The 25600-nt window shown below is 58.7% G+C and overlaps 2 protein-coding genes across 27 annotated transcripts in view; one reads left to right on the forward strand and one right to left on the reverse strand.

Annotated features, from left to right (window-relative positions):
- GNPTG (N-acetylglucosamine-1-phosphate transferase subunit gamma) overlaps positions 1 to 4840 on the forward strand; it is an 11932-nt gene extending 7092 nt beyond the window's left edge. Inside the window, exons 4-12 of one of the 5 annotated variants that reach the window (XR_008494691.2) lie at positions 2464 to 2518; positions 2593 to 2676; positions 2759 to 2852; positions 2928 to 3042; positions 3174 to 3256; positions 3333 to 3464; positions 3544 to 3625; positions 3716 to 3868; positions 4132 to 4840. Coding sequence is in view for 4 of the 5 variants with exons in the window: in XM_063654016.1 (XP_063510086.1) it covers positions 2464 to 2518; positions 2593 to 2676; positions 2759 to 2852; positions 2928 to 3042; positions 3174 to 3256; positions 3333 to 3464; positions 3544 to 3810 (830 nt within the window). In the remaining variant the exon portion in view is untranslated. Of the gene's footprint in view, positions 1 to 2463; positions 2519 to 2592; positions 2677 to 2758; positions 2853 to 2927; positions 3043 to 3173; positions 3257 to 3332; positions 3465 to 3543 lie in introns of all 5 variants that reach the window. The other 4 variants (XM_054454652.2, XM_054454651.2, XM_063654016.1 and 1 more) reach the window with 4 other exon arrangements.
- Positions 3924 to 25600, reverse strand: part of UNKL (unk like zinc finger) — a 51254-nt gene continuing 29577 nt past the window's right edge. For 9 of the 22 annotated variants that reach the window (XM_063654002.1, XM_063654003.1, XM_063654004.1 and 6 more), the window contains 6 exons: positions 25094 to 25271; positions 11861 to 11953; positions 10483 to 10710; positions 8365 to 8567; positions 7836 to 8114; positions 3924 to 7135 (listed from right to left, as the gene is read on the reverse strand). In XM_063654002.1, the coding sequence (XP_063510072.1) occupies positions 6980 to 7135; positions 7836 to 8114; positions 8365 to 8567; positions 10483 to 10710; positions 11861 to 11953; positions 25094 to 25271 (1137 nt within the window). In that variant the 3' untranslated portion in view covers positions 3924 to 6979. Of the gene's footprint in view, positions 7136 to 7835; positions 8115 to 8364; positions 8568 to 10288; positions 10362 to 10482; positions 10711 to 11860; positions 11954 to 19452; positions 19628 to 25093; positions 25272 to 25600 lie in introns of those variants that run through there. The other 13 variants (XM_054454642.2, XM_054454641.2, XM_054454643.2 and 10 more) reach the window with 11 other exon arrangements.

The raw sequence follows: 25600 nt of genomic DNA on the forward strand, positions 1-25600 counted from the left end.
GAGCCTAACTCTGTAGCCCTAGGCTGGAGTGCAGTAGCACAATCTCGGCTCTCGGCTCACGGCAACCTTTCCACCTCCCAGGCTCAAGGAATTCTCCCTCAGCCTCCCGAGTAGCTGGGACTGCAGGCATCCGCCATCACGCCTGGCTAATTTTTTGTGCTTTATTAGAGATCAGGTTTCACCATGTTGGCCAGGATGGTCTCAATCTCCTGACTTCGTGATCCGCGTGCCTCGGCCTCCCAAAGCACTGGGATTACAGGCATGAGCCACCGTGCCCGGCCTCCATGCCGGTCTTTACGCCAGTATCACACTGTTTTGATCATGACAGCTTTGAAGTAATTTTTGGAATCAGTATGTACGAGTCTCTCAACTCTGTTCTTCTTTTTCAAGATTTGTTCGATGATTTGGGGTCCTCTGAGACTCCCTATGAACTGTAGGATGTGTTTTTCTGTTTCTGCAAAAAATGTCATTGGGATTTCGATGGGGTTGCATTGACTCTGCAGATCACTCTGGGTGGTATTGTCATCTTAAAAATATTGAATCCATCAGGCTGGGCGCTGGGGCTCACGCCTGTAATCCCAACACTTAGGAGGCTGAGGCGGGTGGATCACCTGAGGTCAGGAGTTTGAGACCATCCTGTCCAACATGGAGAAACCCTGTCTCTACAAAAATACAAAAATTAGCCAGCCGCGATGGCAGGTACCAGTAATCCTAGCTACTGGGGAGGCTGAGGTGGCAAAATCGGTTGAACCCAGTGGTGGAAGTTGCAGTGAGCCGAGATCGTGCCACTGCAATCCAGCCTGGCGACAATGCTATACTCTGTCTCAAAAAAAAAAAAAAAAAAAAAAAAAGGGGTATGGATGTCTCATGTCATCTTTCTGTAGTGGGTGGCACTGTTTGTGCGTGGATAATTGTGGTGTCTTGGCACATTGACCTTTGTATCAACATATAACATCTTTGTCTCTTAAAATAGTTTCAGCCACTCCAGCTCTCTTTTGGCTGTTTACATGAATACTTTTCCATACCTTCACTTTCAACCTGTTTATGTCTTTAAATCTGAAGTTAGTTTTTCAGGCCGGGCATAGTGGCTCACACCTGTAATCCCAGCACTTGGGAGGCCAAGGTGGATGGATCACTTGAGGTCCAGAGTTCCAGACCAGCCTGGCCAACATAGTGAAACCCCGCCTCTGCTGAAGATACAAAAATTAGCTGGGCGTGGTGGCGCATGCCTGGGATCCCAGCTACTTGGGAGGCTGAGGCAGGGGAATCACTTGAACCCAGGAGGCGGAGGTTGCAGTGAGCCGAGATCGTGCCACTGCACTTCACCTTGGGTGACAGAATGAGACTGTCTCCAAAAGAAAAAGAAGAATCTAACGCCTGATGAGCTGAGGTGGAACAGTTTCATCCCAAAACCACCCATCCCTACCCGCGGCTGGTAGAAAAATTGCCTTCCATGAAACCAGTCCCTGGTGCCAAAAAGATTGGGGACCACTGGTTTAAGTCCTGTAGCTTTAGAGACCACAGCTAGAAAGGCAACTGGCATTTAATTTACCCCTGCACGAGGACCTCTGTCTCCTCCAGCTAAGCTGCTGTCTGTCTGCTCACTTCGCCGGGTGGCACACGGGCCTGGAGGTAACCAACTCCTGAAGCTTTTATCTGGGAATGTCCTCTTTTTTGGGGGGTGGGGAGACAGGGTCTTGCTGTCACGCAGGCTGGAGTGCAGTGGTGTGATCTCAGCGCACTGCAATCTCCACCTCCCAGGTTCAAGCAATTTTCCTGCCTCAGCCTCCCAAGTAGCTGCGATTACAGGTGCGCACCACTACACTCAGCTAATTTTTTGTGTGCTTTTTGTGTAGACACGGGGTTCTCACAGTGTTGCCCAGGCTGGTGTCGTACTCCTGGCCTCAAGCAATCTTCCCGCCTTGGCCTCCCAAAGTCCTGGGATTACAGGCGTGAGCCACGATACCAAGCCTTAACTCTGATTTTTGAAGGGCTATTTTTAGAATTCTTGGTTTTGTCAGTTTCTTCCATTGAATGGTACCTGTTTTCCTGTTTCTTTGAACGTCTTGTGCTTTTTGCCGAAAACTGGTCCTTGGCTGGGCGCGGTAATCCCAGCACTTTGGGAGGCTGAGGTGGGCAGCTCACGAGCTCAGGAGATCGAGACCATCCTGGCTAACGCGGTGAAACCCCGTCCCTACTAAAAATACAAAAAATTAGCCAGGCATGGTGGCGGGTGCCTGTAGTCCCAGCTACTCGGGAGGCTGAGGCAGGAGAATGGCGTGAACCTGGGAGGCGGAGCTTGCAGTGAGCCAAGATTGCGCCACTGCACTCCAGCCTGGGCGACAGGGCAAGACTCCGTCTCAAAAAAAAAAAGAAAGCTGGTCCTTTGAAAACAGACTGTGCTAGTCTTTGCAGACAGGTTCTATGCTTGGAGCCTGGGGATCAGTGTGAGGTCTCTTCCAGGGCCCGCGCATCTCTTCCGACTCTCGGGCAAGTGCTTCAGCCTTGTGGAGTCCACGTGAGTGCAGGGTGGGTGCGAGGGTGGGCTGGGGCGCGCTTGCGGACACCCCCTCATGCCACCTGTGTCCCCAGGTACAAGTATGAGTTCTGTCCATTCCACAATGTGACCCAGCACGAGCAGACCTTCCGCTGGAACGCCTACAGTGGGATCCTCGGGTGAGTGGGGCCGAGCCGGGGATCCCAAAGCAGCAGCACAGCTCCCTACCTGGCCTCACATGCCGTGCCCGTGTCTCCCCAGCATCTGGCACGAGTGGGAGATTGCCAACAACACCTTCACGGGCATGTGGATGAGGGACGGTGACGCCTGCCGTTCCCGGAGCCGACAGAGCAAGGTGGGGCCTCAGACGGGAGCCCGGGAAGGAGGGGCCCCAGTCTTCCCAACCCACCCACCCACATTCCCTCCCCAGGTGGAGCTGGCGTGTGGAAAAAGCAACCGGCTGGCCCACGTGTCCGAGCCGAGCACCTGCATCTACGCGCTGACGTTCGAGACCCCCCTCGTCTGCCACCCCCACGCCTTGCTAGGTAGGGGTACAGGATGCAGTTGAGCCCAGTGGGGTCAGCCATGCACGCAGCCCTGCTGGAGGCCCTGCAGTGGTGGGGGCCAGGGTTGGGACATAGGGTGCAGCTGAGCCTGGCTTCTCTTGGGTCCTCAGTGTATCCGACCCTGCCAGAGGCCCTGCAGCGGCGGTGGGACCAGGTAGAGCAGGACCTGGCCGACGAGCTGATCACCCCCCAGGTAGGCGTGCGCTCGGGGTGGCCCCTGGCGGGCCTGGCTGGGAACTGGGTGCTGCCCCTGCATCCTCCACCTTCAGGGTCATGAGAAGTTGCTGAGGACACTTTTTGAGGATGCTGGCTACTTAAAGACCCCAGAAGAAAACGAACCCACCCAGCTGGAGGGAGGTCCCGACAGCTTGGGGTTTGAGACCTTGGAAAACTGCAGGAAGGTACCTTATTGGGGGCAGGTGGCGGCACACCGTAGCCCCCCCACCACCTGAGCTTTCCCTTGAACTCTTTTTGTCGTAGGCTCATAAAGAACTGTCCAAGGAGATCAAAAGACTGAAAGGTTTGCTCACCCAGCACGGCATCCCCTACAGGAGGCCCACAGGTGAGTCACCTGTGGGGAGAGGGCCAGGCCCACTGTCACACTCACCACCTGTGGGTCCAGGTGAGGACCGGCCACCTGGTGTTTTGGCAGAAACTTCCAACTTGGAGCACTTGGGCCACAAGACGCCCAGAGCCAAGCCTCCAGAGCAGCTGCGGGGTGACCCAGGACTGCGTGGGAGTTTGTGACCTTGTGGTGGGAGGGCAGAGGTGGACACGGCCGAGAGCCCTACAGAGAAGCTGGCTGGTAGGACCCCCAGGGACCAGCTGGCCAGGCTTGTGCTCAGAGAAGCAGACAAAACAAAGATTCAAGGTTTTAATTAATTCCCATACTGATAAAAATAACTCCATGAATTCTGTAAACCATTGCATAAATGCTATAGTGTAAAAAAATTTAAACAAGTGTTAACTTTAAACAGTTTGCTACAAGTAAATGATTATAAATACTACCTTCTGGGTTAAGAAAATTCCATTCAAATAACATTCTCATCTAAATACTCAAACATACAGATTGAGGCTTCCAGAAATTAATCCACGTGACGCATCCACACGGAACAAGGTCTGCTGACCACAGTTACACACGTCGTGACACCACTGTATCATGGCTAATGTTGAACACTAGAGTTACAGACTACAGGCAACAAGAACACGCAGAACCGGCCACCAACCAGCTCCTACGCCCAGTGCCCGCCATAGCCACAGGTGGGAGCCGCTGGGCCCGCCTCCACCTCAGCCTCCACGGAGCACCTTCTAGCCCCTGCTGTGCCTCAGCCACCTAGGATCCATCCCTGAGGCCTTGGCTGCCAAGATGGGTGAGGGAGGCCCCAGGGCAGAGAGCCCCAGGATCTTGCCCCCATTTCCAACCCTGGCAGCGCCGCCAGCCATTCTTTGGTCTTCCCACCGATCCTCTCACTTGTCTTCAGAGCCAGTACTGATCTTGGGGAGCAGGTGCCACCTCCATCTCCCAGCTGTTCCCCCACCTCTGGGGCTCCCCAGCTCCACCACCCCAGAAGCTGAGCCCTGGAGACACCGTGAGGGGCAGCCGCCACCTCATTCCCAGAAAGAGCAGAGCAGCTGGTAGACTAGAGCTCAGCTGCTCCTGGCCACTGACAACCGGGAGATGTCTCGGCAGACACCTCTTATCCCAGAAAAGACCAGAGGCTCAAAATGGGAACCAAGTGCATAAACACTAATAAAAACAGAGGATTTTACACACTGATGACAGTAGCACAAAATATACGTAATTTCTAGATACTGAGCTAATAAATCACTATAATTAAAAACAAAATAGATTCACTAAAACCAAGTCGATAGTTACCTTGGAGTAGTGGACTAGCTGCAGAATGTCACGGATCCACTTCCTTTAAAACGATAGAACGTTGCTATCAGTTTGTCTTACGTTAAAAAAGTTCTTAAACCTCCTACTATATTAAATACATTCTAATTTGGTCACTGATAAAAATTTTTACCTAGACGTTTTGCACTTAAAAAATGCTATTAAAAGTCTTTGGCAAAGCCGCGGGTGGGGAGAAACACGTTGGTGCCACTTCCCACTCGTGTGCTCTCACAACCCACGTGGCCCGCGGAGAGCCAGGTCGCCGTAAACCACAGATGCCTGTTCCTGCTGCTCCACTCCTAGGGACAGTCCCAGCCCTGAGCAGAAGGGTCAGGTCATCGCGGGGACGCGTTCTCAGTCACGTTTCTGCTGCGGCTGAACGCCACGCTGTCGCTCCAGGGGCAGACGGGCCAGGGGACCACAGCAGAGCCGGGACCTTGGGGGTCGCTTCCCCCGTGTGCTCCAGGCCACTGAGAGACTGTGGCTGGGTCCGCTCCTGTGACCTCGCTGGCCACATGGATGAGCTCCGATAATAACTGGCAGTGCGGGTCAGGTGACTGCCACATACACCCGGCACCCTAGAGCCTGGCGCGCACATGGCTCGAGCGTCTCCCACACGAGCAGGACGGTCACAGGTGCTGGGGAGGCAGCCACTCTCCCAGTTCACTGCCCAAACCCCACCAGGACGCCCAGTGACATCTCCAAGGAGCTATAAAGCACCATTGCCTAGGATAGATCTAAGTAATCAGAAAACAGCCTATTTTTTTTTTTTTTTTTTTTGAGCCAGAGTCTCGCTCTGTCACCCAGGCTGGAATGCAGTGGCGCGATCTCGGCTCACTGCAACCTCTGCCTCCCAGGTTCAAGTGATTCTCCTGCCTCAGCCTCCCGAGTAGCTGGGACTACAGGTGCCCGCCACCACACCAGGCCAATTCTTGTATTTTTAGTAAGATGGGGTTGCACCATGTTGGCAAGGCTGGTCTTGAACTCCTGACCTTAGGTGATCCACCCGCCTCCCAAAGTGCTGGGATCACAGGCGTGAGCCACCACGCCCAGCCAGAAGACAGCTGCTTAAAAAAGTAATTCTAAAACCTCTGACGTCTGATCCCCTCTGCTGCATTTTTTGTTAGTATCAAACTGTCTTTCAGAGGTTTAAGGGAGAAAACAAAACCAATGATGTTCCTTCACTTGTTTTGCAAGGCACAGGCGCATAGAAAAAGCGGCCATGGATCACAGAAATGCAGGACGGAGCTCTCCTGCTCCCACGTCACGAGGCTGGAACATCAACCCCAGTGCCTTGTGCACACAGGCTCAGAAAACTAGCTCCTTCCATCAAAAGTTAAAAACATCTCAATCCATGATCACTCTGCTTATAAATACTATTTGCACTTAATTGGAAAATGTAAAAATCCTAGGTCTTACTACTAGATAAACGCTCATTTTATAAGTACTAGTTTCAGAATATGAAATCTAATATATTTAGCATACTATGAATTGACAATAAACTGATATGAAATATTTAAGTTCACAGTACACATATAAAGCTTCATATTATCGCATATTAAAAAAACAACATAGAAAGCAGCTTAGAGCAATTTATAACCTCTAACTCAATTCCTCGGTTTACAAAGTGCTTGGAAAGACCCCAGCTCCCAGTGGCCTAGTCACCGTAGTGTCAGGACCACAAACTGCTGTGATCACAGCACCGCGCGGACCCCCGAGGCACCAGGCCCTTCGAGGACAGGCGGGTTCTGTGGGTTTGCTTTTAAGGTTTTTGAGGAAAATACCTTGAAACCGTCGGTAGGACTAGATAGGTGATAACGTGTGACAGGAAAGGCTGTCAGGCCAAGCGCGGGCGGGGCTCCCAGCCTCATGATAACGTGTAGCTGTAGGGCCGAGTGCAGGCTGGGGCTCCCAGCCTCGGTCCTCAAGTCGGTGGCACCAGAAGTGAGTGATGATGTGTCCGTGGTCACGAGGAGCGCTGGAGCCAGGGTGCCCAGCAGGAGGTGGCTGTCCCCGCTCAGGTCACCACTGCAGGGGCTGGCCCTTGCAGTAGGGGCACTCCGGTGTGGTGGCCGCACACGGCTCACAGAGGATGTGGTGCTGACAGGGCTGCAGGACAGCACCGTGGGCCCGCTCCCGGCAGGCCACACACTGCTTGGCGCGGAGCTGGAAGATCACCTGCAGGGCCAGAACAATGACGGGCTCAGGAGGCCCCTGCCCAAGCTGGGCGAGCTGGGGAGCCAGAGGGCCTTCCGGGCAGGACTCGGCATCTCAGGCCGCCCGGCCACCAGCTACAGAGACAGGGTCAGGGAGACACCCCAGCCAGGGCCACCTCAGGAAGAAGGCAGCTGCGGGGTCGGGGCAGATGCTCCGTCTTAAGAGCCCTGGGCAGAGGACGGCCTCCTGGGGCCACCACAGACTCGGCTGTGGCCAGACAGGCCAGGCCCCTGAGGGCCCTGGCGGCTGGGTGCCCAAGATGTGGGCTACGCAGGACCCTCTGTCCTAGAGCAGCCAGGCCAAGAGCCCACCCTTAGCAGGCGAGGTGAGGAGGGACACGCTGAAGTGGAGGGGTCATGTGTGAGGGTCACAGCTGTGAACAGGGAGGGATGGGGCCACGGGGAGCAGCGTGGCATTCACTGACAAGAGGGAGGGGTGACAGGGCAAGGGCCAGCCTGACAGGAGAGGCGGCTCCCAGGGGGAGAAGTGGCTCCCAGGGAGACAGGCAAGGAGGCCACAGGGGGATGTGCTGTGGCGGGGCAACATCTCCTCCTCCCTAGGCACGGAGCAGACCCTGGGGCAGGGGAGGAAGGGGACACCGCACCAGCCAGGGCCCTCCCCAGATAGGGACAGCAGCCCTGCAGGCAGGCTAGCCCCTCACCCTGCCCAGAGCAGGACTCACGCCGTCCACCGCCTCCAGGTCCAGGCGCAGCTGACTCTGCAGCGAGTGCAGCTTCGGCAGGGGAATGGTGTCGATGTCCCCACAGCCCCGCAGCCCCGGCAGTGTGGCGGCTACGCCCAGGCCCTCCAGCTCCTCCTGCAGCTGCTTCACCTGCGCCTCCACCTCCTCCTTCTTCTGCAGCGCCAGCTGCCGGTCGCTATCGGCCACACGGGCACGTTCCTTGGCCTCCTGCGCCTCTCGCTGCCAGGCATCGCAGACCTGAAACCCAGGGCCCATACAGGAGGTGGCCAGGGCCCGTCTCAGCCCCTCCCACCTCACCTGTGCCACCTGCAGACCCCCTTGCCTGTGTCACCTGCGATTCTCCCTCCCCTCCCCAGCATCAGCTGTGGCCCCCTCACCTGAGTGCCCTGCGGCCCTCCCTCCCTTCCAGTCTCACCCCCCTACACGCTCACCTGAGTCCCCGGCAGCCCTCCCTTCCCCTCATCTGTCTGGCCCCCCACACACTCACCTGCTTCACCTGCTGCCAGGACTCCTCCCACTGCCGGATCTTCCTCTTGGCCTTGTCCAGCTGCTGCCTGACCCGGGCCAGCTCAGCTCCGTTTGGACTTGCACTCGAAGAGGATGGAGGGCCAGCACTCAAGATGGGGGAGGGGCTAGGGGAGAAGCTGCCGGAAACAAAGTCCCAGATGCTCCCGGGGACACCGTTCAAACCTGAGTGTGAAAGGGTCGATGACGGCCCAGCCCCACTGTGCTCGTGGCCTGGTGGGATTGGTGGGTGCTATGCCCCAGGCCCCACCGCTACATGGGCACCCTCTGGGGCTCACCCACCCTGACGGCAGGGGTGCAGCCACACCTGCCCCTTGCCCCACTCCTGGACCCCACCAGGCTCAGGAAGAGGCGCTGACAGTGACACCTGCCACGGCCGGTCTCCCCACCAGATCTACGCCTTCCTGGCCACCTGAGGAGTCTGAACAGAGAGGAATTAAATTCGAGTTCCTGGGACCACACCATGAGGTGAGAGGGGCAGCGGTTCTCAGACTCCACTCCCAGGAACCCCTCACACACTGAGACTCTCAAAGACCCCACAGAGCTGTATCCATGTGGTGACTGCCAATGTGTGTGCAGCTTTAGAGACTATGACTGAGATAGTTTAGATATTACTTTAAAAAAACCGGCCTGTCATCCCAGCACTTTGGGAGGTCGAGGCAGGCAGATCACTTGAGGTCAGGAGTTTGAGACCAGTCTGGCCAACACGTACTAAAAATACAAAAATTAGCCTGGCGTGGTAGCAGGTGCCTGTGATCCCAGCTACTTGGGAGGCTGAAACATGACAATCATTTTAACCCGGAAGGCAGAGGCTGCAGTGAGCCAAGATCGCTGGAGCCTGGACAACAGTGTGAAACTTTGTTTTAAAAAAATAAAAACTTTTAAAATTTTGTATTTTTCGTAGAGTCAGGAGTCTCACTATGGTGCCTAGGCTGGTCTTGAACCCCTGGCCTCAAGTGATGCACGCACCTCGGCCTCCCAAAGTGCTGGGATGACAGGCTGGAGCCACCATGCTGGCCCAGAGTGTTAGGTATTTTTTTTTTGAGACGGAGTCTCGCTCTATTGCCAGGCTGGATTGCAGTGCAGTGGCGCGATCTTGGCTCACTGCAACCTCAGACTCCCGGGTTCAAGCGATTCTCCTGCCTTAGCCTCCCGAGTAGTTGGGATTACAGGCATGTGCCACCACGCCCAGCTAATTTTTGTATTTTTAGTAGAGACGGGGTTTCACCATGTTGGCCAGGATGGTCTCGATCTCCTGACCTCGTGATCCACCCACCTCGGCCTCCCAAAGTGCTGGGATGACAGGCGTGACACACCACGCTGGGCCTTTTTCTTTTTCGAGATGGAGTTTCACTCTTGTTGCCCAGGCTGGAGCGTAATGGCGCAATCTCGGCTCACTGCAAACTCCGCCTCCCGGGTTCAAGCAATTCTCCTGCCTCAGCCTCCCCAGTAGCTGGGATTACAGACATGCGCCACCACACCCGGCTAATTTTATATTTTTAGTAGAGATGGGATTTCTCCATGTTGGTCAGGCTGGTCTTGAACTCCCAATCTCAGGTGATCCGCCTGCCTCAGCCTCCCAAAGTGCTGGGATGACAGGCGTGAGCCACTGTGCCTGGCCAAGTGTTAGTTCTTTTACAACATAACAAATAGCCGGGTGCGGTGGCTCACTGTCATCCCACACTTTGGGAAGCCGAGGCGGGCAGATCACGAGGTCAGGAGTTTGAGACCAGCCCGGCCAACATGGTGAAACGCTGTTTCTACTAAAAATACAAAAATTAGCTGGGGGTGGTGGCGCACGCCTGTAATCCCAGCTACTCGAGTGGCTGAAGCAGGAGAATTGCTTGAACCTGGGAGGTGGAGGTTGCTGTGAGCCGAGATCGTACCATTGCAGTCCAGCCTGGGCGACGGAGCCAGACTCAGTCTGCGGGGTGGGGGAACCCGTGAGCAGCAGGTCATGTGGTCTGCCACCACGGATAGGGCACAAGGTTCCCTGTGAGGCCCCTGTCAGGACTGCATCTGGGAGGGAGCCCCACGGAGGCTTCACGGCAACGCCGGCATGGAGGGAGCCAGCACTCACCTAGGGGGCTGTAGGATGAGGCTGCAGAGCCCAGTGCGCCCGGCTCTGAACGCAGGGGTGGCGGCTGCTGGGGAGGCGTCATGGCCGAGGAGCCCACCAGCCCTGGGAGGGGCTGGGACAGCGAACTGAGCGGCGAGGTGGACGCGGAGGATGGCGAGTGTAGCGATGGTGCTCGGGGCAGGGAGCCGGGGATGGCGACAGGCGCAGAGCCGGCCAGCGACCTGGGACCTGGCGGGGGCAGACCAGTCAGCGAAGGGAGTACCGCCAGGCCTCTGCCCAAACATCTGCCACCGGCGGGCGGCAGCCATGGAAGACGGACCCTGCAGGTTGTGGTGGTGGGGATATGGGGGGTGGGAATATGGGGGCCAGGCCAGCCACCACCATCTATGGATGTGGAGCCACAGCGCCCCCGGTGGCCATGCCCCACACGGCTGGGCAAGCCATGGGCTCAAAGGGATTTCAACCAGAGGTGGGGACACGGGGGTTTAACGTGGGCCCCCACAAAGAGGCCCGACACCCACCAGGCCCTGCCGGCCAACTTAGCCATTGGCACAGTCCTCCCAGCACTTGTCCAGGCCCCCTGAAATGCTTTACTTTCTTTTAAAAGCAGAAAAAAAATACACTTGTAGGCTGAACGAAAGGATGTTGTTGTATAGGATGTTAAGATACATTTGTATGGGGCCGGGCGCGGTGGCTCACGCCTGTAATCCCAGCACTTTGGGAGGCCGAGGCGGGTGGATCACGAGGTCAGGAGATCGAGACCATCCTGGCGAACATGCTGAAACCCCGTCTCTATTAAAAATACAAAAAATTAGCTGGACGTGGTGGCGGGCGCCTGTAGTCCCACCTACTCGGGAGGCTGAGGCAGGAGAATGGTGTGAACCCGGAAGGTGGAGCTTGCAGTGAGCCGAGATCGCACCACTGCACTCCAGCCTGGGCAACAGAGCGAGACTCCGTCTCAAAAAAAAAAAAAAAGATATATTTGTATGGATGTCGGTTTTCTGTCTACAATGTGAATACATTTGTCCTTCGGGGACCATCAAGACTTTCAGGAAAAGCCCTGCCTGTCTCTGCGGGGCCACTTTGCTGGGACAAAGGTCAACTGAAGAAGTGGGCAGGCCCAAGGCAGGAGAGAGAGGCTGAGGAGTCCATGTGCAGGGGAGGGAAGGGGAGAGGAGGAGGTGGTACCGCCAGAAGGTGATCCTCCCGCCCCAAAAACCAGAGACGGGGTCTTGCCCTGTGGCCTAGGCAGGAATGCAGTGGTGCAACCTCAGCTCACTGCAGCCTTGACGTCCCCAGGCTCAAGCGACCCTCCGGCCACAGCACTTAGTTGTTCAGCAGCTGGAGGAGCAGGGCCCCAGGTCCTCCCCACCCTCACCTGCTGGTCCCAGGTCGTGGCCGTCTTGCTCTTCCAGGTCCTTCTTTAGGGATGCAATATTCACATTGCTAAGATGCAGGTCTAACGCAGAACCTGTCAACAGAGCCCCCCATCATCCACAGCCCACCCAGTGCTGCAGAGCTCAGGAAGCCTAGCTGAGAAGGATGACCGGCCCGCCTGGGCTTAGAGTGAGACCAAGGGCAGAAGGCATGGGAGTTGCTGGGGGAGCCTGGGAAGGACACCCCCAGCCCGTCCTCGCAGCACCCCACAGGCAGTGGGAAGCTTGGCTGTTCCTCCGGCAGAACGAGCGTGCTCAGGTGGGACGCCCCGCACCACAGCCCAGCAGCTGGGTTCTCGCCTCTGACACGCTCCTGGTGCCCCTCGGAGTTTAAATACCTAAGTGTGTGTTAGCATCTGTCCACGTGTGCACACTCGACTGTTTAAAAAACTTTCCGGGGCCGGGCGCGGTGGCTCACACCTGTAATCCCAGCACTTTGGGAGGCCGAGGCAGGTGGACCACGAAGTCAGGAGATCAAGACCATCCTGGCTAACATGGTGAAACCCCATCTCTACTAAAAAAAAAATACAAAAAATTAGCCGGGCGTGGTGGCGGGCACCTGTAGTCCCAGCTGCTCAGGAGGCTGAGGCGGGAGAATGGCGTGAACCCGGGAGGCGGAGCTGGCAGTGAGCCGAGATCGCACCACTGCACTCCAGCCTGGGCGACAGAGTGAGACTCCGTCTCAAAAAAAACAAACCAAAAAAAAACTTTCCGTGAGGGTGATTTCAAGGATCAGGTGTTCACGTGCCACTTCATGCCAAGCACCAAGACCTCAATTCCCAAGGCTCAAGACTGAGTGGGAAGGACCCCCCCTTGGAGTGGCCTCACCCAGCCAGCCCTGCCTTCCAAGGCTGTCCCCACCCATCCCTGGAGGCCGTGGGGCTGCCCTCCTGCACGGGCCCTTTCCTCCCAAGTCCCCACCCCCAACCCCGAATGGCAAGCAGTGACCCCAGTGCCCCTTCCTAGAATTAGGAAGCCATCATGAGGAGGCTGAGCTTAGGCCACCAGCCCCTGAAGGCACAGCGTGTCTCGAACTCCCGCAGCCACTGCACAGAGGTTGGGTTGGGGGTGAGGAATGACCAGAGGATCTGGGATCTGAGAGCCTACGTGCCACTTGGGGCAGGCCAGGGGACTGCGGCGGCTGCAGGAGCTCTGGGATACACCCTGTGGGCTGGCGCCGCCTCCCGAGCCCAGCCCAGTGTTGTCGCCAACACTGCACAGAGACCTCAGCAGAGTGGGGCACACCGCACAGGGACTGCTGCGCAGGCGCCCTCCCCGCTGCCCGCCTTTGGTGTCCACTCTCCCACGTGCGCTGTGTGGGGTCTCTCCTGGGTGGCCCTGCCCTGTCGTCCCTGCTGGCTGCAAGTTCTTGGACCCCCACTGATGCCTGGTACTGGACAGTGAGGCTCTGAGACAGGCAAAGCCACCCCTGCCTGTCCCTGAAGGGCCCCAGACCCTCTTCCTCCTGTCCTCACCTGGGACGGATAGTCCCTCCATGGCCCCAGGCAAATGCACCCCGGGGACACCTGTCAGACCCGACCATGGGGGTCGGCATGTCGGGAACCTCCAGCCTGGCCAGCCCCTGCCTGGTGCTCGGTTCAGACAAGGTGGGGCCCAGCAGAAGCGAAGAGGTGGTCACTGCCCCACCTACCCGACATCGAGTCCCGCCCTCACTACCTCCTGCGGCCTCACTCCCCACACCCCACCCCACCCCACCCCACCCAGCATGGAGCTGGCTGAGCCAGGCAGGGCTGACTTGTCAGGACCTGGTGGCCATGTCAGGGTGACAGCAGGTTCACCACACAGGGGCGTCCCAAAAAACAGCTGGAGAAACAAGGACTCGGCAGCCAAGGGGCCGCAGAGGGACAAAACCCCACTCTGCCGGGGAAGACAGCTGGGGCCTTTCCAGACATTTTCAGCATAATCAGCAGGAAAGGCAGGAGGGTGACTTCCGAAAAAGAACGTTGCCCTAGCCACACATGAGATTTGTCGGGAACGCAGCTGTGGGGCCCAGCCTCAGCACATGGCCTGCATGCACCTCACCCCTCCACCCAGGCCTCCATTTCTCCTCCCTGGAAGCAGCTGGCACCAGTCAGCGCCACAGGGACCACGGGAGCAACCACAGGGTGGCGGGTGGCCCCTCGCCCGAGGCCTGGTGCTCGGCAGTCACACACTCTGAGCCTCCCAGGAGCAGCCAGAACATCCTCGTGCCGCGGTGGTGGCCCCAGCGGTGCACAGCCCATTGCGCACAGGCACAGGCTGGTGTGGATGCAGCGCAGCCTGGCAGGTCTGGGCCTCTGAACTTCACCCCGAATCTGGCCTCGCTCAGCAGCCACACTGTGTGGAGACCGTGCTCCACCACCCAGAGCAGCAGGTGGGAGAGGAGCCTGGCTCGGGGGTAGACAGCGGACTCCAGAGGCCACAGGCAGGGGCCACCCCCACCCCACTCCAAGGCACAGCATGACCCAGACTCAACCCTCATCCACACGCCAGCCGTGAGGGAATTTCCGGGGCACGGAGGCCAGGCTGTGGCGCCACCTGGCAACACTGTACTTCCCCATCTCCTCACAGAGGCAGCAGGGTCCAGGGTAGAGAACCTGACCCCCTGGGGCGTCCGGGACAGCACATGGCGCATGCTGGAGTGGCCTCCACTCCCACAGAGACACCGTTCAAATGAAGCTTTTAGGGACTTTCGAAGGTCTTATCCAGAAACTAGACTAACAGGTTGTGGGTGGGGGCAGCCAGGCCAAGACCCCCTGGAGACCAGGAACCCACAGTAGCATCCGCCAACGCCTCAGCCCTCAAGGATGCTCATCGGCGGAGCCAAAGGCAGGTCTTGGGCCAATGGCACCCAGAGCCATTCACTCCTCTCCTTCCTACTCACAGGACGGCGGCGTCCCCGAGCGGACATCCACCCTGGCCTGCAGGGTGGGCCAGCCTTCCCAGTCCCTGTCATCCACTTGACGTCCTCAGGCCATAGCAGAAGAGGACACGACCTCAAAGCCTGACTGAAGTCGTGCTGAGAAGCACAGAGCCGAGACACTGGAGGCAGTGGCAGAGGACCACGCACTGAGCAGCCTTGGACAGGTGGCTCCAAGGCTGAAAGTCAGATCTGCAGTGGGCAGGGCCTCCTCCCTCCTCCCTCCAGGGCTGGGGCACGCTCCTCCCTCCTCTCTCCAGGGCTGGGGCGCTCCTCCTCCCTCTCTCCAGGGCTGGGGCAGGCTCCTCCCTCACTCCAGAGCTGGGGCACGCTCCTCCCTCCTCTCTCCAGGGCTGGGGCGCTCCTCCTCCCTCTCTCCAGGGCTGGGGCATGCTCCTCCCTCCTCTCTCCAGGGCTAGGGTGCTCCTCTTCCCTCCTCCCTCCAGGGCTGGGGTGCTCTTCCCTCCTCCCTCACTCTAGGGCTGGGGTGCTTCTCTTCCCTCCTCCCTCCTCTCAGGGCTTGGGGATGCTCCTCCTCCCTCTTTCCAGGGCTGGGGCACTCCTCCTCCCTCCAGGGCTGGGGCGCTCCTATCCCCTCCTCCCTCCAGGGCTGGGGCGCTCCTATCCCCTCCTCCCTCCAGGGCTGGGGCGCTCCTCCTCCTCCTCCCTCCAGGGCTGGGGCGCTCCTATCCCCTCCTCCCTCCAGGGCTGGGGCGCTCCTATCCCCTCCTCCCTCCAGGGCTGGGGCGCTCCTCCTCCTCCTCCCTCCAGGGCTGGGGCGCTCCTATCCTCTCCTCCCTCCAGGGCTGGGGCGCTCCTATCCCCTCCTCCCTCCAGGGCTGGGGCGCTCCTCCTCCTCCTCCCTCCAGGGCTGGGGCGCTCCTCCTCCTCCTCCCTCCAGGGCTGGGGCGCTCCTATCCCCTCCTCCCTCCAGGGCTGGGGCGCTCCTATCCCCTCCTCCCTCCAGGGCTGGGGCGCTCCTATCCCCTCCTCCCTCCAGGGCTGGGGTGCGCTCCTATCCCCTCCTCCCTCCAGGGCTGGGGCGCTCCTATCCCCTCCTCCCTCCAGGGCTGGGGCGCTCCACCTCCCTCCAGGGCTGGGGCGCTCCTATCCCCTCCTCCCTCCAGGGCTGGGGCGCTCCTATCCCCTCCTCCCTCCAGGGCTGGGGTGCGCTCCTATCCCCTCCTCCCTCCAGGGCTGGGGCGCTCCTATCCCCTCCTCCCTCCAGGGCTGGGGCGCTCCTATCCCCTCCTCCCTCCAGGGCTGGGGCGCTCCTATCCCCTCCTCCCTCCAGGGCTGGGGCGCTCCTATCCCCTCCTCCCTCCAGGGCTGGGGTGCGCTCCTCCTCCTCCTCCCTCCAGGGCTGGGGTGCGCTCCTCCTCCCTCCTCCCTCCAGGGCTGGGGCGCTCCTATCCCCTCCTCCCTCCAGGGCTGGGGTGCGCTCCTCCTCCTCCTCCCTCCAGGGCTGGGGCGCTCCTATTCCCTCCTCCCTCCAGGGCTGGGGCGCTACTATCCCCTCCTCCCTCCAGGGCTGGGGTGCGCTCCTCCTCCTCCTGGCATGCACCCTCCTTCACGGCTGGCAGCCGCGTGGCTCCAGTGTCTGCCTGTGCTCTGGGGGCCATCTCTTCCGAGTGTCTGTCCAAGTTTCTTCTTATAAGGAGACTGGTCACTGGCTCAGGGTCCCACCCTACCGGCCTCATTTTAACCTGGTTATGAGGACCCTGCAGTAGCACCCTGCGATCTGTAGCAGGGGGGATACATTCCAAGACCCCGCCATGGACGCCTGACGCTGTGGATAGCATGGAACCCCTATATACCAGGCTTTTTCCTATACGAACGTCCTCATTTGCACGTCAAGCCCGGTAAGAGATTAACAAGATTAACTGGTAACATAGACAGATTTCAGCACCACACACTAATAAAAGTTACCTGAGCAATCAAATGCTGTACGCTGTTGTCCTGAACCCAGACCTCGCACCAGCAAATGAGGCAGTGGACAGCAAACCCTGGGATAATAGGACCTGCTGTGTTTCCATGCAACACCACGTACCCAGGTGCGAGGCCCGGGGTTCAGGTGCATCTCCTCCCCCCCACCCAGCGCCCCCAACCGAGATAAGAGTCTTGCTCTGTCACCCAGGCTGGAGTGCAATGGCGCGATCTCAGCTCACAGCAACCTCCGCCTCCCAGGTTCAAGCTATTCTCCTGCCTCAGCCTCCCGAGCAGCTGGGACTACAGGTGCCCTCTACCACCCCCAGCTAATTTTGAATTTTTAGTAGAGACATGTTTTCTCTATGTTGGTCAGGCTGGTCATAAACTCCCCACCTCAGGTGATCCGCCTGCCTCGTCTCCCATAGTGCTGGGATTACAGTAGTGAGCCACCATGCCCAGCCTCAAATGCAACTTTCAGGGGACACAATTCAACCCAGGACGCAGGGGCCCACCTGCAGATACCCCTGTTGGTCCTGCCCGTCCTCCCCAGGCCCCTCCGGACTCTGTACCAACAGATCTGCCCCCTGCTGTGCACAGCCCTCCCTCCCTGAGTCCTCCCTCAGGAAGGAGACGCCCCCCCTGCTTCCACTCCCCCTGCAGCTGTTTTCTGGGGCCTCCTCACCACTCACTCTGCCCACCACTGCCCCGGGCCTTTCTCTGCAGCCCTGCGCCTGTGCCGTGAACTGCCTCTGGTCACAGGCACCAGCTTCCCTCCCAGGCTCACCCCCGTGTCCACCCTCCTCCCTGGGGACTGGCAGCCTCTCCTGTGGCCTGGACCCACCCAACACAGTGGCTCTGCAGCCCCGAGCCCAGATGTCCTGGACGTCCCCCAGCAGGGGCCACAGCCCTTCCTCCTCCCTTGCAAAGGATCCCTTGCTCGTTCCCATGGCCCCACTGCAGGCCCTTCCCAAATACCATGTGTGCAGGGGCTCCTGGAAGCTAGCACTGCAGGATCCCTTCCTCAGGGGCTGCTCGCTCAACCCACACCCATTGAGGCCCGTGCCCAGCCTGCCTTCATGCATCGCAATAGTAACCTTCCTACCAAGAAAAGCCTCATCGTGCCCTGAGTCCTGACCTGCAAGAAAGGAGGGAGCTTGTGCCCTTGTGCATGCCGGTCACCGCTTCCCAATGGGTCCTTTGCCGGGCTCCTAACCTGCTGTGCCACTGCAGGCTCAGCCTGGCCGTGCCTTCCGTTCAGTAAGATCAGCCCCACCAGTCCCCAGAAAGCTGCTCCGCCTCCAAGCCCTGCGTGGAATGCCCCCCACTGCATCCTTGCAGGTGTCAGCCTGAACCATGTCAGGGCCCTGGACAGACTCACTGAGGACAGGCACCGACCCCCCAACCCGCAAGCCTGCCCACAGCCCCCTCGTGCTCCCATACTGGGGCTTGATGATGGGCAGGGCTAAGCCGTTTGCCCATGGTCAGGTCAGCCAGGCTTGGGAACCTGGACCTGCCCTCTGCACCCAAGTCCCGGGATCAGGATATGGCAGCCCCTTCAGAGCTCACCGCCCCTCACACCTGGCAGAGATCCAGAAACTCCTCATGAAAATCAAAGACGCAAAGAAGCTGGGGGACAGGAACGGAGGCGCCTTTTCTCCCCTTGGAGTGGGGTGACTGCACCAGGCTCTGTGCTAAGTCAGCAGAGGCTTCACCCACCAGGTGCAGAGCGCGCACCATGTGGAGGGGCTAAGCTGCCTTCAGTGCTCACCCGACGAACCACGGCTGGCACTCAGCTCAGAGGGCGTGAGCCGCCACCTACCTCAGCCAAGTCACCTGTGCTGAAGCCCGGGAAGCTGCCTGGAGAGGGGACGTTCGGGGAGCACGTGGGTGCCCCCGAGAAACTCCGGCCCTGCTTCAGAGCCAAGTGCTCCTCATCCAAAGAGGGCACCGGAGAGGGTCCTGGGGGCTCCACCACCCCTAGGGTGCTATCTAGGGCTCACTCCCAGAAATCTAGGGGGGAGACGGCTGCTCCACCGTCCTGACCCACTTTCTCACTCGCAGCTTCTCCCCCACCTCACCTCACTGTTCCAAGGTTAGACCCAGATCTTCTGAAACATTCTCAAAGAAAGAGCTGACCCTTGTGGAGAGGCAAAATCTAGGCGAGGCTGGTCACCTAAGCGAGTACAGCTGGGTCAGGCCAGGCTGCCTCAGCCCCGGGGCGTTAGGAAACCACCGGCCCCGCTGAGTCACGGCGACACAGCCCGGCTCTGCCGTGACACAGCACATTCAAGGCGCCGCGGTCCCCCGGGGTCAGGGACACGCGAGGACAAGCTACAGACTGCTCGGAACTCAGGACAGGGCGGGGGAGCCCCCGACGCCAGGGAAATCCCCGTACCACGCGGGCTGAGTGCAGGTGGGCCAGGCCAGGACGCAGGGGTCAGCCCTCCCCTGCCCCGTTCCCCTGCCCTCCCCTGCCCCGCTCCGCTCCGCTCCCCTGCCCTCCCTCGGGGAACCGACCCCGCCTAGCTAGGGGACGCAGGCGGCCCGAGCCCGCGCTGGGAACCGGCGAGCGCCCGGCAGAGGCAGGTTCCGAGAAGGCGACGCCTTCGCCTCGCTCCGGGCCTCTGAGAAGCCCGGGCCCACCCCGCGGCTGTCACACCCGGCTCCGGGACGCGGGGGACGCACCTGGGGGGCGCACCTAGGGGAGGGCCCGCTCCTGGGCGCCGAGTAACGAGACCCGCACCTTGGCGACGCAGGGCTGCCACGCGCTGGGGCCGCCGCCGATGCTGACTCACGGTCCGCGGCCACCCCGCGCCGCCGCCGGGGATTCAAACCAGGCCCGCGCCCCGCCCCCTCCGCGCTGGCCCCGCCCCGCAACGTGACTCAGCCCCGCCCCCGCCGCACTGGCCACGCCTCCAGCGCTGCCCTACCCCCACCTTCCCCCCGACTCGGGCGCACCCGGTCCCCGCGGCTCCTGGCTACGAGCTGGGCGGGCAAGTGGGCGCGGGCAGCGGGGGCCAGAGGTCTTCAGGCAGAAAGCCCCGGAGCCGCCCCGCTGCCCGGCTCCTCCTGCCCTGCCCACCTGCACCTGCGGCTGCTCCGGGCGGACTCAGGTGAAACACGGTCGACCCAACAGGGGCGCTCGCGGGGCGGGGCGGCGTGACCTGGGGCCGCTGCCTGCCCTGCAGGACCCTCCTTCCTCCCAAGTCCGCGTGCCTGCCCAGCCCCATCTAAACGCGGGGTACGGAGCTCGCAGGTCACTCTTAATCTGAAACCTGTTCCTATGAAGTGTAAGATAAAGGAAAATGGAACCTATCAGATGGGTCTGAAATGATTCCACTAAAAATCCCTTAAATACAGAATCCACTCATTTCTTCTATTCCGTGCTTCAGTCACAGTACATCTACAACCTGAAGGAAATTGTACTATTAACACAAGGAAAAAACGACCCAGTCTACACACCAGCTTTGTCCAAAACCCTCTACAACAGGTAATAAAATACACACGCAGGCAGGCGGGCCTACACCTGGGGCCAGGCAGTCCCGGGAGCCATGGGCGGGGAGTCCCTGAGCCTGGGGCGCAGGAGTGCCCTGGGGTCAGCGGGCAGGACACTGCCTCCAGTGCCTGCGGCTAGTGCAGAGATGTAACTTTACAGCGATGCCTCAGGCATGGACAGAGGAAAAAAGTGAGGCTGGCACTGGGTGGCAAAGCTCACAATTTCAGCCGCAGCAGCAGCAACAATACATTGCCTCTAACTAAGGCAGTGTCGATCCTGAAAAAAAAAAAATCCATCTCTTCACCTCTGAGTAGCTGGTTCAGGATTTTTTTCTTTCTTTTTTTTTTTTTTTTGAGAACAAGTCTCACTCTGTCACCCAGGCTGGAGTGCAGTGGCACAATCTCAGCTCACTACAACCTCCGCCTTCGCGGTCCAAGCAATTCTTGTGCCTCAACCACCTGAGTAGCTGGGATTACAGGCGCAAGCCACCACACCCAGCTAATTTTTGTATTTTTGGTAGAGACGGGGTTTCACCATGTTGGTCAGGCTAGTCTTGAACTCCTGACCTCAGGTGATCCACCCGCCGTGGCCTCCCAAAGTGCCAGGATTACAGGCGTGAGCCACTGCTCACGGCTCAGGAAATGTTTAAGTCAATGAAAGAATGTGCTTCAAGATCACGAGTGACATACTAAAACAGGTCAAAAACGTACCTCAGATATCAAAGAATGGTTGGAAAAATTACTACAAATGTGCTAACTCTAGTCCATCTGAAGGTCAGCTATGCAGATGCAGCCACGCCTCCATCAAGCACACAGGCACCGGGCTCTATTTTCCCCCCGAGTGAGCACAGTCCAAGATGGTCTCTCTTGTTTGGGATTTAATTTTCCTAAATATTTTTCTGCTATGCTCAAATTCTAGCATTACTACTTTTAGGTTGGGGAAGAGAAACTTTATTTAAAAAGAATGTGTGCTTATTTGTTTAAAAAAAAAAAAAAAGTGGCCGGGTGTGGTGGCTCACGCCTGTAATCCCAGCATCTTGGGAGGCTGAGGCAGGCGGATCACCTGAGGTCAGCAGTTTGAGACCAGCCTGGCCAGCATGGCAAAACCCCGTCTCTATTAAAAATACAAAAATTAGCCGGGCATGGTAGCACATGCCTGTAATCCCAGCTACTCCGGAGGCTGAGGAGGGAGAATCGCTTGAACCTGGAAGGCAGAGGTTGCAGTGAGGCGAGATTGTGCCATTGCACTCCAGCCTGCACAACAGAACAAGAAAAAAAAAGAAACTGCTCAGAGGCCAGACCCTCATGGAGCTTTAGCCACTGTGTAGACTTCATCCCTGACCTCTGAGTTTCTGATGGGGATGTGTGAATTTGAGGGTGTAATTTAGCAAGATCCAGGGACTTGGATTATGCAACCCATTTATGATAGCGATCTCAAATTAAAACTAGCATGTTCTCACCGGGCCCAGTGGTGCCCGCCTGTGGTCTCAGCTATACTTGAGAGGCTGATGCAGAAGCATCTCTTGAGCCCAGGAGTTGGAGGCTGCAGCGAGCTGACTGTACCACTGCACTCCTGCCTGGGTGACAGGGCAAGACCCTGTCTCAAAAAATAAAACCCCAAAATGAACAAAAACAAACTCAGGGAAGGCCGTCACCTGTGGTGGTCTCCAAGTGCTCTGTCCCTGGGCTGGGATGGAATGGGATGGGGGTGGGCACCCCAGCATATTAAACTCATGAGACCTCTCTGTTCAAGAGGAACAACATGTACACCCTAGTTTCAAACTGAAAACACGTGGGCTTGTTTCTGCCTGAGAGAAAGCTTAACACAGCACACAGCACTCCCACCCATGGAGTATTCACAGTTTTAAAAACCTACCCTTTACGGGGAAGCCCTAACAGGAGTCATCCCACACCACACGCTCCCTCCTCCATAGAGGCTCCGAGAGAAGATGACTTCCAAAACAGACCGGAGGGCGGAATTTTGAGTCCTGTCCTGAAACCAGGTGAGCCCTCCACAGCAAGGCAGAAACGAGGAGCCCTGCCCTGCGCAGGGCAGCCCCATGCTCCCAGCCAGTGAGCATGAAACAAACGCAAACACTGCCTGCGCCTGTGCCTGGGCCCCTGCCCCCGCCCCGACCGAGCCCCACCACTGGGCGCTGCGTCCATCCAGGATTCCTGCTCTCCCCATTGCCTCCTGAGGGAGGGACTGGCCCTGGATTCCGGAGGGTTCTCCGGAAGGTGCACAACACAGCCCACATAGGAACACCAGTGCTGCGAGGGGGAGATGCACACGACCACAAAAGGTCCCAGCGTTTGTGCAAGAGACCCTTTTAAAAATTCAGGTCGGGCACAATGGTTCACACCTGCAATCCCAGCACTTTGGGAGGCCAAGGTGGGAGGATCACCTGAGGTTGGGAGTTCGAGACCAGCCTGGCCAACATGGTGAAACCTCATCTCTACTAAAAACACAAAAAACAGCCAGGTGTGGTGGCAGGTGCCTATAGTCCCAGCTACTCAGGAGGCTGAGGCAGGAGAATCACTTGAACCCGGGAGGTGGAGGTTGCAGTGAGCCAAGATTGCGCCACCGCCCTCCAGTCTGGGTGACAGAACGAGACTCTGTCTCAAAAAAAACACACACACATGCCGGGCACGGTGGCTCACACCTGTAATCCCAGCACTTTGGGAGGCCCAGGCGGGCAGATCACGAGGTCAGGAGATCAAGACCAGGCTGGCCAATATGGTAAAACCCCATCTCTACTAAAAATACAAAAAAAAAAAAAAAAATTAGCCGGGCGTAGTGGCAGGTGCCTGTAATCCCAGCTACTCTGGAGGCTGAGACAGGAGAATGGCATGAAGTCGGGAGGCGGAGGTTGCAGTGAGCCAAGATCACGCCACTGCACTCCAGCCTGGGCAACAAGAGAGAAACTCCGTCTCAAAAAAAAAAAAAAAAAAAAATCAAAATCAAAACTAAACAAAACCCACACACACACAAAAGAAAAATGTAAAGGCCTGGGCTCAACCCCAAGCGGATGCAGGGATGGGACGGCCCAGCAGCAACACAGGCCAAGAACTGTGCCCAGAAGATGCACCCGGTTGCAGAGGTGCTGAGAGCGGGGCCCTGTGTGCTTGGGGGACTGAGGACCGTCCTGGGGCCTCAGGAGCTGCACCTGGCTTTCCTCGCAGACACCACTCAGGATGAGACCGGTCTAGCGTCCTGCCGACGTGCGGTCTGTGGCCTAAGTGGCTGCTGGGAAGAGTCTCTCTCTCCTCGGCCTCCTTGGCCGGTGTCGTCCAGGCCTGCGTGGATGAAGTTGCTGGGGGCTCGCAGCTGGGCCCGAGCAGTTCCGTGTGGGGCAACCACCAACGACCAGAAGCTGCGGCTCTCAGGCAGGAATCATTGCGGGTCTGGCCACCGGGCCGCCGCCCACATCGATGCAGGCCCTGACGGTGCCGGGGTCCCACTCCGAGTCCCCAGAGTGTGCCCATGCAGGGACTGCATGGCACCCACCATGTGGCTCCAGCAGCCCTGTCCTCCTGATCCCATGCCCAGCTCCCCCACCACACCCTGGACAGCAGAGGATGTAGGAGAGGAAGGGGTGGGCTCCAGGGCTGCAGCAGCAGAGGCCAGGCCCGGGCTGAGCTGAGCAGGGCCCAGCCTCACTGTACCCCCAACCCCATCCCATTCCACCCCAGCCCAGTGACGGAGAACTTGGAGACCACCACAGGTGGCCTTCCCTGAGTCCCTCACTGTCACTGTCAGGACAGAGAGGCAGGTTTGGGTCCCTTGGGCGCTGGTGGCCATGGAACGTGCAGCTTCAGCACGTCCCATCACTCACCAAGCATCTCTGTAAGCAAAGCCCTGCACAGGTGTGGCCAGGTGTCCCCCACCACCCCAACACGGCCTTTCCCCAGGGGCTGAAAGGGACCAAGGACACACACAGCCCAGCTCCCGGCACTGTCTCGCCCCCAGCTCTGCCTGCTGCCCACTCTGGGCTCCTGGAAGAATCTGCCCCCCAGGGTCTGGACTCCCAGCCAGGCCCCCACGGGTCCCCACAGCCCAGCACCATCACGTGTCTCAGTGCCCAGTGACTCCCTCCAACTAAAAGCCTCCCAAAGCTGCCAGCCCAGGTGCTCACAGCTGTGCCCCCGACTCCAAGCCTTCACTGGGCTCCCCACCCCATCACTGTCCCCCACCCTCAGTGCCCTCACTGGCCCACAACCCCTACTTTCAATCTTTTTTTTGAGATGGTCTCACTCTCTCACCCAGGCTGGAGTACAGTGGTGCAATCACAGCTCACTGCAGCCTCGACCTCCTGGGTTCAAGGGATCCTCCCACCTCAGCCTCCCAAGTAGCTGGGACCACAGGTGTGCACCACCATGCTTGGCTAATTATTTTATTTTTAGTAGAGACGGGGTCTCACTATGTTGCCGAGGCTGGTCTTGAACTTCTGGGCTCAAGTGATCCTCCTGCCTCAGCCTCCCACAGCGCTGGGAGCACAGGCGACCAACTCCCACAACTCCCATCATCTGTCAGCAACCTCCCTGTTCTCAGTCCCTGAGCCGGACGGCACCCGCTCTGCCTGGCTCCTGGGAGGCTCCTCGCCCCCAGCGCCTGCGGCACCCAGGCCAGGAGCCTCTCTGAGCCAGGGCTTGTTTCCACAACCACATGTGCAACACAACCAAAGTGACAGATGACTGAAAACCCGCGTCTGGCTTCTCTACAAAAATGACGATTCTGTAACATGTCCCGAAATAGAAGCGCTGATCCTGAAAAGCTATAGCATGAACACAGAAGGAGATCAGGGAGAAAGGAGGATGGTGCCGGACTTACCAAGGACGGCCTCCACAGTGCTGCTGGCAGGGCCAAGCGGGAGGGCACGGGCGGGGGGCGCGGGCAGCGCAGTGGGGGAGGAGCTGCCGGAGCCGGCGCTGGATGCCAGGCTGGACGCCACGCTGGAGCTCACGCTGGGGGCCGGCGGGTGGACTGCTGCAAACACGGCCAGGTGGTTCTGTTCAAAGACATAAACACCGTGAGCGCGCGTCCCCTGCGTAGAGGAGGCAGTGCCACGTCAGCACCCTGCAGAAAGCACCGCGGGATGGCGGCCGACTTCTACGCCCTGGCAAGGCCCAGGGAGAGCTTCCCAGACCCGGAGGGACTCTGACCACACCGAGGAGAAACACCAGGACGGCAGGGCAGCGGGCTATGGTGCACTTGGGACAGGCACAGACACCTCTGGGGAGTGTCTCATGAGCTTTTCTGCAGAAAACGTTTCAGGAGTAGACATTTGCCAGTAAAAATCAATCTGGCAGGTGCAGAAAGATGTGTCAGTGGCCAGGG

Source organism: Pongo pygmaeus, chromosome 18, assembly GCF_028885625.2.
Source record: "Pongo pygmaeus isolate AG05252 chromosome 18, NHGRI_mPonPyg2-v2.0_pri, whole genome shotgun sequence".
Lineage (NCBI taxonomy): Eukaryota > Metazoa > Chordata > Mammalia > Primates > Hominidae > Pongo > Pongo pygmaeus.